The sequence below is a fragment of the Populus trichocarpa genome, chromosome 3 (genome assembly GCF_000002775.5).
Source record: "Populus trichocarpa isolate Nisqually-1 chromosome 3, P.trichocarpa_v4.1, whole genome shotgun sequence".
In the NCBI taxonomy this organism is placed as follows: Eukaryota; Viridiplantae; Streptophyta; class Magnoliopsida; order Malpighiales; family Salicaceae; genus Populus; species Populus trichocarpa.
The window spans coordinates 3699683-3712756 of NC_037287.2; the positions used below are offsets into that span (position 1 = coordinate 3699683).

The 13074-nt window shown below is 30.5% G+C and overlaps 1 protein-coding gene across 1 annotated transcript; it reads left to right on the plus strand.

The window, feature by feature from the left end:
• The first annotated feature begins 584 nt into the window (after window positions 1-584).
• LOC18096713 (ethylene-responsive transcription factor WIN1) lies at window positions 585-1746 on the plus strand. The gene is made up of 2 exons (XM_006385256.3): window positions 585-869; window positions 1115-1746. Exons 1-2 carry the CDS (start codon window positions 790-792, stop codon window positions 1572-1574), a joined length of 540 nt encoding a protein of 179 aa, XP_006385318.1. The 5' UTR covers window positions 585-789; the 3' UTR covers window positions 1575-1746.
• The last annotated feature ends 11328 nt before the right edge of the window (window positions 1747-13074 follow it).

The following is a 13074-nucleotide window of genomic DNA, read 5'->3' on the forward strand; positions in this document are numbered from 1 at the left end:
ATAAATGTATATTTTTTTTTTAGTTTAATGTGGGTGTCCGGGCCATCTTGCGCGCACCTCGACTAATCCCACGAGTCCTGAAGTTAACGACCATGTAAGCCTCCAGTGGTCATCATATGAGTAATTACAGGGTTTGAACCTGAGATCACAGAGGAAGCAAACTTTTTGATCCCAAACTTTTACTACTGGCACCACCTATATGCTTACATAAATGTATATTTATACACGCATGTGCTTGCAGTTGTAGCTTCGGACGCAGTAACATGGCAATTGATAATTGAAGCGTTGCCTATTCTTGCTTTAGCATATAGTATATAACACGGAAAATCAGCTGTCAACTCCCTTTCCAATCACCGAGACATCGGAAAGCTGACAATTTGGGGCCACAACACAACTGATATTTAATCATAGCTGTGTAGAATTAAATTCTTGGATGATTATTGTATACGCCTACGCTCCATTTACATGAAAATTGTCGTTTCTGTTCCTCCAGTTTTCCAAGTGCCTAGAGGTAGAGTGGGGGGTTGCAAATTATGGCCAGCACATGCAGCAGCTGCTAATGGAAAATAGAGGGTGACCCTTTAATTCTAGGGTAGATTGTTGACGCTACCAATGGCCTATACAGCTATACTTGATCCAAAAACCAAGCAATGAATAATTGCTCATTCAATTTACTAGCTCGCTCACAGCATAACGTTCTCTTGTACTGTATATATACTTGATCCGTAAGATTTGAACTGGCAAGGGAAAAACGCAGAAAGACATAAAAGTCTGTCAGTTCTTCACATCATGGTACAATCAAAGAAGTTCAGAGGTGTCAGGCAACGCCACTGGGGCTCATGGGTGTCTGAGATTCGTCATCCTTTACTGTACTGGTTTTGTTCTTATGTTTCTCAATTTCCTATATTTATTTATCTATCTATTCATTCATACCTGTTTGAAAATGATTTCTAAAATTCAAAGTGTTTTGGGGTAAAAAAAATAAAAATCGTCCCCAGTACTTTGCTATCATGTTCTAGCCTTTTTGCTCCAAAGTCTTAGTTTTCTTTTGTCCTTTTGTTTTCTCTTTATTGGTAGCCTTAAACTTTCATGGGTTCTTGATTATTGCGCACAGAAAAAGAAGGGTGTGGCTTGGAACATTTGATACGGCTGAAGAGGCAGCAAGAGCCTACGATGAAGCAGCGATTTTGATGAGTGGCCGTAACGCCAAAACAAACTTCCCTGTGGTTGCAAATCAAACAAGAAATGGTCAGAACTCTCCCTCCTCCTCGTCAGCTCTTAGTGCAAAACTACGCAAATATTGCAGATCTCCATATCCTTCCCTAACTTGTCTAAGGCTTGACGCCGAGAATTGCCACATTGGAGTCTGGCAAAAGCGTGCCGGTCCACGTTCGGTTTCAAATTGGATTATGACTGTAGAGCTTGGAAAGAAGGATGGACGGCAAGCCCCGGAACAAAAGATTCTCATCTCAGATACATCAGATATGGCAGGCCAAGAAGGTGGTAGTGATGATGGTCCAGATGACGAGGAAAGGGTTGCATTGCAGATGATAGAGGAGCTACTTAACAGGTAGAAGGGAGTTGCATCTATGGACGACAATAGGTTTCTAATATATTTATATCTTTCTTATTGTTATCAATATATGTACTTTATTAATATTGAAATACATATATATTATATTAAATTAAAAAAATTACTTTCAGCATGCGCACACATATATATGAGATATTTTTGAATTGGGTGTAGATTGACTTTTGAGTATAATCATCGAAGCATTCAAATTTATTATTATGAAAATATCAATATTTAGCTTCTTTTAATTTTAAATTCCTATAGTATATTCTCATTAAAATAAATTATAAAGGGAATATTTTTTTTTTCTATTTCTTCTATCACTATAGTATATTTTATGGTTCACACACACATGTAATATAATTGTAACATCTACAGGATATTAAATAAGTTCTGAAAATAGATTACTTTTGAATGAATAATATTCATCAAATAATAATGTTCAAATTTCCAAAGCTCATAAAAAGTAAAAACATATACTAAAGGTTTGAAACAAAAATCCAACATAACATTTTTTTTATATTAAAAACAAGTATTCATACCCAAATTGCACATGCAAAGGAAAAACACCCAAACATGAACAAATTTAGCTAAACTAGGTAAAACAAGCATCATCACACAAAAAAACAAAAAAGAAAATAAAGGTAAAAGAGGAAATAAAAGATGAAAGCAAATCTATTTTTTTTAATTGTTTTTGTATATTGAGTTGCCTCCTAATATACACATTCATTTATTGTCTGTGACTTGACTTTATGTCCATGTCTAAGGTTCAATCAAATTAATCCTCGTTACGATACCATCATTAAAACAAAGAAAGAGCTTTAAACATGAATGAAAGAGAACAACTTTTTTCCTAAACTAAACATGAAATTTTCATCCTTTGCCAATAATTTACACAAGGACAATGCTATTTTCAAAAAGTCATTGATAAATCTTCGATAGAAACCTACATGTTCTAGAAAAGAATGAACTTCTTGCACATTTGAGGGATAAGACAAGGATACAATAATATATATCTTAGCTTTATCAACTTTCAAACCTCTAGTAGAAACTACATGCTCTAAAACTATCCATTGTTCAACCATAAAATGATACTTTTTATAATTCAAGGTTAGTTTCCATTCATCTTTTAAAAATAAAAGTTAAATTTTCATGGTGTGCATCAAAAGTACCATAAACAATAAAATCATTCATAAAAACCTTTGTGATTCCTCCTACATAGTCTGAAAATATACTCGTCAAGCATCTTTAAAAAGTACTAGGTACATTGCATAAACCAAAAGGCATTCTTATATATGCTAAAGTATCGAGCAAGCTAAACTAAACAAAAGCACAAGCTTGATTCAAATAAATAAGGATTAGTATCCCTGACAACGATGCTAAAAGTTTGACGAGTGTTAAAGTTATGCAAATTTAAATCCTTAAATAAATGATTTGTAATATAAAAAATAAAGGTATTGTCCTATAAAGATACAAGTATTATAACTTAATTACTTAATCAAGACAAGCTATTAAGTTTAGATTAAAATAAACCAACTAAAGATGCAAATTTTAAATTCAAGCACACATGAATGAAAGTAAATAAAATTAGGGTTTTGTTTACTATCAAAATTAACTAAAAAAACTTGGAAAGCTAAGAAAACAAAATAAATCAATTTTGAAAAATAAGAGGTAAATCGGCAGAATGTAAAAAAAATATAAAGAATTTTTTTTTTTGTATAAGAAGTATTCCTCAAGAACAATTAAATATCAATTATTGAATTTAAATATGTTTTCTATTTTGATTTGTGATAATAAATAAATCAGCCATGAAAAACAACAAGTTTTTCTACCAATCCTTACTTTTTATTTAATCTAGCATCTATGCATTAATTAATCATAATAACATAATAACCTTCATTAAGCATTTAAGCATATCAAGATAGATGCAATTGAATTATGATAATTAAACATGTATAAGGAGTTAATTTAATCAAGACTTATGTTTCTTAGTAAAAAATAATCAAACATGGGTTTGAAAATTAGATATTCCTGCTACTTAATTTAAATAGTCATGCATATGCAATAAACTAATCAATTAGTAATAAATTTAAAACAAAAATATATGTTGCGTATCATATAGAATTTAAATTATCAATCATCAAATTTAATCATAGAAAAACACAAGACATTCATGTATCACAATCAAATATAGAATAATTTTAAGAACAAATCCTCATGATAATTTAAAATCCATGAGTACTAACCTCTTAAATTGAAAACTAAGCATGTCATAAATTCAAAAAAAGAAAACGATAAAAAAATTATAATCATAGAATTCCTCTCCTTCTCTTCTCCTATGTTCTAAACATGATCCCTTTGTTAGAGGTTAAGATTGGTAAAATATAAAATTAAGGTAGTGATGAAGTTTCATAGTTAATAATTAATTTCTAATCTGACTACCTTAAAGTTTCTTTACAGTAATATGATTCTAATGACTTGTGTATCAACTTTGACCTTGCAGAGAGGTTTCTTGATCATATAAGACCCTTTCTGATGTGAATCAGCTCACAAACACCAAAGACCCATTACACGTTCCAAATGAGCCGATCACAAAGTCCAAATGTGTATTGAATGGACTAATTGTGCAAGTTTTGGCCGAGGCTGGACTTTGGGATCCTTTATAGCATAAAGACGAGGCCTTAATACATTTAATCCATATGCAAGTGGGACCCAATCCACCCTTATTTGGACCATAAAGTTTCGACAACAAGGCTGCTAATATTGTATCAATTCCGACTAGCCTTGTTTTGTGATGTTTCCATGTGTTTTATGGATTCCTAACTAGTTTTGAATTTCCTATTATGTGTGGGAACATTAATTATTTCCTTTAAATATTAGGGTTTATTTTTTTTCCTTGTCTAGTGAGGAGAAAACATAGTAAAGGAAACAAAAGAATCCAAGCTGACTTAGGAAACACATATGGCAGTAAATAAGAGCATTAAAAGCAACATCCTTTTCCTTTCAAAAAAAGGATAAATACAAGGCTGAGATCAGAATCCTATTCTAACTTGAAAATCAAAGGGGCAACAACTTCTCCTTTAGTTCCTAGGATTATTGGGCAACAATGTTTTATTTTCTTCTTAACTTCTCATAGCAAAAAAAGACTTAGACTTATGAGCTTTATTTTTATTTTGTTAGCTACACCCAAGACTTGTTTGGGTTTAATTAATACTTTATTTTCAACTAAGATCTAAAGCTTGTTTGGATTAGAGTTTGGGCTTACTAGTAAAGGTTTTTGATCAGTTTTTTATAAGTGAGTCAATTTAGTCCACAAAGGTAGATCCATTAGGGTTAATTTCTCAGAACTATTTAAACACAAGTAAAGCCTAAATTTTGGTACCTTTGAAGAATAATACTTCCAAACTTTTCAGTTTAATATGTGAGAGAGATTCTTATATTTTTTAGTTCTTGAATGAACTGAATCTGACTTATCAAAGATTAACTGGCTTCATGACATCATTCGACTTCATTCCAATAGTAATCATGCCTTGGGGTAGGTTTTCATTATGTCACTCCTATCAGACCTCTTTCAGCTTTTCAGGAGTAGATCTGAATCTTGATTGGGGGTTGCATGACCACATGATCACGAGGTTCGCATCACTTTTCATATCATTAATGAGCTGCCATGTCATCATCCTAACATGAAAAGATTGGGCTAGACTCGTGCTAGTTTGCTGACAAATTTTAAGCCTGGTTTCCAAGATGTCATTCTCTCTTGTCTAGATGAGTTAGCACTCTTACCATATATGAATGGAAAGCTTGAGATGTCTAATTTTCAACCCAACTTCAATTATAACAAAATTCCATTTATAGCTCTAGATATAGTTTAAATGGTAAAAAGATGTTTAATATGATATATATGGTTTAACCAATCATAATCCCACTAGGATTTCTTATTCAAGTTGGATTCTTAATGAAATTAGTATTTTCACTTCTTAGCTCCAATGATTTTTCCCAATGTGTTCTTTCTAGTCCTTTACTTGAAATTGTGCTAAAAAAAGCTTTATTGAACTCTTGTTTATACTTTGTGTCTCCATAACATTATTAAGCAGAAAATAAGTTAAGTAAACTATTATAAGATATAAAACATGAATAAAAGACTAAGAATAAGGTCATAAACATATAGAATAATATGATTTTACCAAGAAACTACTATAGCTATGTTTTTAATGGTTTGAATAGTGAGATAGCGAATGTGGTAGAGTTGCACCACTATATAAAGTTAAAAAACATGGTGTATATAGCTATAAAGATGGAACAACAACTTAAGAGGACGAGTAGTACATGACAATTTCAGAATTGGGGTTCCTTTTTAACATGGAGACTGAATTATAGGAAAGAGAGGGCTGCCCAAAACAAGCCGATTGTGGGAGCTAAAACTAGACCACCTAAGTGAAAGAAAGAAGTCTCCATAAATATAAGAGGTAAATATGATACTCGAAACACCTTGTAACAATAATATTAGCTATTGCTTATGTGTGAGAATAGATCACATAGCTTTTTAATAGTAAAATAAGAGAGTTATGATTTTACATGATCATGGGGAGATTTAATCCGAAAGTGACAACAATGATGATAGGATATTGTGAATGATGGTGATGTAGAGTATCTAGTTAAGGGTGAATATTTTATGATTAGGTGAGCATTGAATATTCAGATAAAAAGGGATGATTTAAAGTAATAAATGAGTAATATCCTTAATATGAGATGCCACATCAGTAATAAGTTGTGTAATATGATTATAGATAGTGGGGGTTGTGTTAATGTAGCATGTACTATACTTGTTAGAAGTTGAATTTGAATACTACAAAGTATCATAAACCTTATAGACTTTAGTGTTTGAATTAATGTTGGGGAAGTGAAGGTTAATAAATAATTTTTTATCTCATTTTTACTGGAAGATATAGTGATAAAGTTTTGTGTGATATTGTTTCCATACATGCATGTCATTTATTATTGGTGAGGTCATGTCAGTTTGATAGTAAGGTTGTATATGATGGGTTTAGAAATAGGTGTTCTTTTGTAAAATATGGAAAATTCATCACTATTGTATCATTATCACTTAAATAAGTTTACAAGGACCAGTTGAAATTGAAAAGGAAAAGTGAGGCTAAAATGAGTTAAAATCAAGATTTGATCGTGAGCAATGAGTTGAGAGAAAAGTCAGATTCAGCCGAGAGAGAAAAATTAGAGAGTTGGTCGAGAATAAAGAGAAAAATTAAGGAAAAAAAAAGAGAGAGAAGAGAAATGAGAGTATTGAGGAAGAAACAAAGAAACAAATGAGTTTTTATGCAAAAAAAAAATGAGATTAATAATGTTTTTTTATACTAATCAATCTATATTTGTACTTTTATATTTATAGGCATATTTTAATACTAACAAACTTGATCCTTTTATTCCTAGTATTGATGTTTCTCTATTACAAGAATTAAAAAATGTGTTTTCTAAAAATGTGCTTAATGGTTTGCCACCAATAAAAGAAATCAAACATCAAATTGATCTCATGCTCAAATATGTGATTCCTAATCATCGAGTCTATAGAAGTAATCACAATGAGACAAAGGAGCTTCAAATGCAAGTTAAAAAGCTAATGTCCAAGAGGCACATAAAAGAAAGCATGAGTTCATGTGTTATTCTGGTGTTATTAGTGCTAAACAAAATGGATTTTAGAGGATGTGTGTTGATTACTAAGCTATCAAGAACATTATGGTAAATTATAAACATCTCATTTCCAGGTTAGATTATATGCTATATAAATTGCATGGTTCTTGTGTTTTTACTAAGATTGATTTGAAAAGTGGATATCATCAAATTAAAATGAAAGAAGGTGATGAATGAAAAACTACTTTGAATACTAAATATGAATTGTATGAATGGTTAGTTACGTCGTTTGATCTTACTAATGCACCTAGCACTTTTATAAGATTGTTAAATCATGTTTTGCATACATATATAGGCATGTTTATTGTTGTTTATTTTGATGATATCTTAGTTTATAGCAAAAGTTTAGGCCCATGTTGAGTATTTATGATGTGTGCTTAATGTTTTGAGAAAAGAAACATTATATGCTAATATGAAAAAATATACTTTTTACTTTGGAAAAGTTACTTTTTCTTGGTTATGTTATTAGTGTAAAAGGTATATAGATGGATGATGAAAAGGTAAAAGCTATCCAAGAATAACCCACATCTAAATCAATTATTCAGGTAAGAAGTTTTCATGGTTTGACTATTTTATATAGGATATTTGTTAAGGAATTAAGTTTACTAGTTGCACCACTCATTGAGATTGTTGAAAAGTTTGTTAGGTTTTAATGGGGTAGTGACCAAGAGCATGCATTTAATCTTCTTAAAGAAAGGTTATATTTAGCACATTTATTAGTATTACCTGACTTTACTGAAACTTTTGAGATTGAGTGTGATGCCTCATGAATATGTATTGGAGCTATTTTGAGAAGAAACCAATTACTTATTTTAGTGTGCGAGTGTTGACTTTGTGCAAATTTAAACTCTTAAAATAAATGATTTATAGAATAGAAAGTTAGGGTATCGTACCATAAAGATACAAATACTATAACTTAGTTACTCAATCAAGACAAGTTATTTAAGTTTAGATTAAAACAAATCAAGTGAAAAATACATGAAATATGTTAATCTAACAAAATCAACTAATATGAAATTTAAACGATAAATAATTAAAAGAGGGATTTTTTATGATCTAAACTAACTAAAAGCGATTTAAAACACTGAGAAAATCAATTCTAAAATAAAAAGACAAATTCGATAGAATATAAACTGTAAAGAGAAAAACGTTTTAACGTTAACTTTAAGAAAATGTTCCTCAAGAATAATTAAACACCAATAATTGAATTGGATATATTTTCTAATTTGATTTGTGATCATAAATAAATCAATCGTGAAAAACATTTTTCTACCCATCCTTACTTTTTAGTTAACTTAGTATTCGTGCATTTATTAACTCTAATCACACAATAACCTTCATTAGACATGGAAGATTTAATTACATTACGATATTAAGATCTAGATAGGTGCAATTGATTCATGATAACTAAATACACATGAGGAGTTAATTTAATCAAGACTTATTCTTTCCAAGTAACAAATAATAAAAAATGAGTTTGAAAATTAGATACCTTTACTATTTAAGTTAATTAGTTATGAATCCACCATAAACTGATCATTAACAATAGATTTAAAATAAAAATAAAAACATATTTTGCCTATCATACCAAATTTAGGTCATCAATCATTAAATTTAATCATAGAAAAACACAAAATATTTATGTATTACAATCAGATATGGAATAGTTTTAAGCCCAAATCCTTATGATAATTTAAGACCCAAGAGTACTAACCCTTTAAAATTGAAAACTAAGTTTGCATGAAATTCATGATTAACATAACTTTGAACAAGAAAAAAGAAATATAATTTTTTATAACCATAAAATCCCTCTCCCTCTTTTCTGTTATATTATGAATGTCCTCTTCCTTTTCTTTTAGGGTTAAGGTATGTTATGTGTGTGTGAGGAGATGAGGAAGTTTCCTAGTTAACGACTAATTCCTAGTTAAACTACTTTTAGATTTCCTTTTATTAATATGATTTTAATGGCTTGTACATTGACTTTGACCTTCTATAAAGATTTCTTGGTCATGTAGGACCATTCCCACATTATTAATTAGCTTCCATGTCATCATCCCAACATGAAAAGATTAGGTTAGACTTGTGCTAATGTGCTGACAAATTTTAAGCCTAACTTCAAGATGTCATTCTCTCTCATCTAAATGATTTACTAGGCCTACATATATGTATAAAAAGTTTGAGATGTTCAGTTTTCAGCTCAACTTGAAGGGAAATAAAATTACATTTATAACTTTAGATATGGTCCAAATAGTATACAAAGATCTGGTCTGGAAAATTTGCTCTGACCAATCCATATCCCACTAGGATTCTTTATTCAAGTTGGATTTCTAATGCAATTATGATTTTATAATTTGTACTTATTAGCTCTAATGACTTGTCCTGATATGCTCTTTCTAGTCCTTTATTTAAGATTGTGCTAAAAATGCTTCATTTAGTTTATTTTTACACTTTATGTTTCCATAACACTTAAGCATAAAACAAGTTAAATAGGTTATTATAAGCTATAAAACATAATAAAAGACTAAGAATAAGGTACAAAACATGAATGAAGAAAAATTGAATTACTCAACTTATGACAAGGAGCTTTATGTATTAGTGAAGACTTTAGAGACTTGTCATCATTATTTATGGTCAAAAGAGTTCGTTTTCCATACGAATCATAAATTGTTGAAACATTTGAAAGGACAAGGTAAGTTGAATAGGAGGCATGCCAAGTGAGTATAATTTATTAAGACCTTTCCATGTGTGATTAAGTAAAAATAAGGTAAGGATAATATAGTGGTTGATGCACTATTTAAAAGGTATGATCTTCTTTCTTCTTTAAATGCGAAATTATTAGGATTTAGGATTTAAGTATGTGAAAAACTTGTATATCAATTATAATGATTTTGCTAATATATATATATATATAATGCTTATGAAAAGTTAGCCTATTGTAGACTCTATAGACTTAATAGTTATTTGTTTAAAGAGAATACACTTTATGTGATTGATAGTTCTATACGTGAATTGCTTGTGTGTGAAGGTTCATTCAAAAACTTTATTCTAAAGAAGATTTTGATTACTTGTCATCCATAAATGAATGGTCAAATAAAAATAGTAAATAGAACTTTAACTACTCTATTACATACTTTCATTCTAAAGAATTTGAAAATTCAAAGGATTGTTTGTCGTTTATTGAATTTGTATATAATAAGAGTACACATTCTACTACTGATCCTTCATCATTTAAGATTGTTTTTTATTTAAATCATCTAACCCCTTTTTATTTGATTCCTTTACATATTGATAAAAGAGTTAGTCTTGATGGAAGTAGGAAAGCACAAGTGGTAAAGTCACTACATGAGAGTGTTTGACAACATATACAGAAAAATAATGAACAATTCATATCTAAAGCTAAGGTTGTAGGCATTTTATTTTTAAACTAGGTGATTGTATTTTGATACATATAAGAAAGGAAAGATTTCTAGCCCATAGGAGATCTAAGTTGCAGAATAGAGGAGACGGTCCATTCCAAGTTCTTGAATGAATCAATGATAATGCATAAAAAGTGGATCTTCAAGGTGAGTATGGTTTTAGTGCTATTTTTTAATGTTTATGATCTTTGTCTATTTGATATAGGTGATGATTTAAGGTTGAATCCTTTTAAGGAGAAGGAATGATCAGAACTAACAAGAATTACTAAAGGATCCATTTGGTAGTGTTTGGTTACTATCCTGGAACAAAAGAGACATAGATTGTGGGGATAAAAGAGACATGATTAAAAAGGAGACGAAGACAGAATTGTGTTTGATAGTGGTGTACAAAAAATAGTGATTGTCTTTATATTTTGTCTGGTTATGGTGGACAAGAAAAAATAAAATATTAAAAGTTTATTTTACCCATAATATGTATTACTGTCAAACTTACACATTTAAAAAAAATATAGATTTTTTTACTTTAGTTTATATTGAGTTTTGAAATTAATAATTTTATAATAATCCTAGTTATAAAACCAAAATTGGACCAACGGATTGACCTAGGGCCTAGACCGATCCGAGTTTAAGAAAAATCTAGAGGAAAGATTGATCCGATCTAACTTAGTCAAAAACCAGGTTGACTTGTGACCCATTCAACTTGGGATAAAACATGGGTCAAAAACACGTTGACTTTAAAAAAAAATGGTCAAAACAAGTCCGCCTTGAATTCTTTTTCTTTTTTTTTTTGTAAATCGGGGTAGATCCTCCTAACCCGTGACCTGAGCCTTACCTTAGGTTCACTCTCGAGTTGAGTTTTAAAAGTATGATAATAATTATTTTTATCCATACATTGACTTAGATCAACCTGGGTTGACCCTCCCGACCTTAATCTAGGCATTACCCCTAATTGACCCCTGAGAAGAGTTATGATAATAACCATTTTTTATCCTTACATTGACCTGGTCAACTTGGGTTAACCCTCCTAGCCTGTAACCTAAGTCTTGCCTTGAATCAACCCCTGAGTTGGGTTTTTAAACTATGATAATAACCACTTTTATCATTATATTGACCTAGGTCTAACCTCGGGTCGACCCACAAGTCAGGCTTTAAAACTATGATAATAATGACTTTTATTCTTATATTGACTAAGATCAAATCGAGTTGATCCTCCCGACCCGTGACCCAGGCCTTGCTCTAAATCAACCCCTGAGTTGGGTTTTGAAACTATAATAATAATCATTTTTTATCCTTATACATCTCAGTTTGAAAATTTTGAAATTGAGAGTTTTTACAAAGATATTTTAGAAATAAAAATAATAAATATTGTGATATGGACTAGCCTGCTAGCACAAAGGATGGTGAGAATTAACAAACATTACAACATGATCCTCTGAAATTAACAATTGGGCCAATAACAAGGTCAAGGGCCAAGAAGATTAAAGAGGGATTGATCGGGCTAATTCAAGATATTTGGGCGAAGGTAAGTGTTTAGATTTCAAAGAAGGATGAACGTACTTTAATTAATGTAATCATAGAAGGATATGGTAATGGGATTTAAATAAAATTTAGAATAAAAAAGATGGATGCAACAAACACTAGATTTTCTTGAGTTTTGGAGTCTTTATTAAGCCAAACACAAAGTTGATAGCCTTCTTTTTCAAGGATACTCTTGGCCACATGCTTGCATTGAGTTTTGGGATTTGTTATTTTAATTGTTATAAAACTTAATTTATTGTATTTATGGTTTTATATTCAGACCATTAAGTTTTAGGTCTTTGACACTATAAATACCCTTCTGAAAGGGAGTGTAAGGGTTCCAGACTTTGATGAATGAAATATGTGTGTGTTTGAGAGTATTCTCCTAATATGTTTCTCTAACAAACTAAATCAACTTATCAAAAAGCAATTGTTTTTATGGCGTCATCTTATACTTTTCGTTTGCTAAGTGTTATTCGTTTGGTGGGGGTTTCATATTCCAATATTGTTGGTGCATAGGTTCAAGGTAATCTTTGTGTCACGCTTCCAAACCTAAATTTTTGGCTTTCTAGGAGTTGTATTGTTTGGGTTTGGGTTACATAACTGCATGATCATGGGGTTTGTATCATTTGGTATCAGAGTTTGGCTCCATTAATTAGGTTATATCCTTCTATTAATTTTGTTTTTTCTTTTGTTCCGCGTCAAACTATTTGTTCCAATCTTTTTCTCTTTAATTCAGTAGTGGCATCTTCTTGGTATAAAAAAAAAGTATTATTTTAATTTTTTACTGTCTCTCTACATATTAGTAGCATAAAAGTTTAAAAAAAAAAGTCGTTCAAAAGATCAGTTTCAGATTTAGCTGCA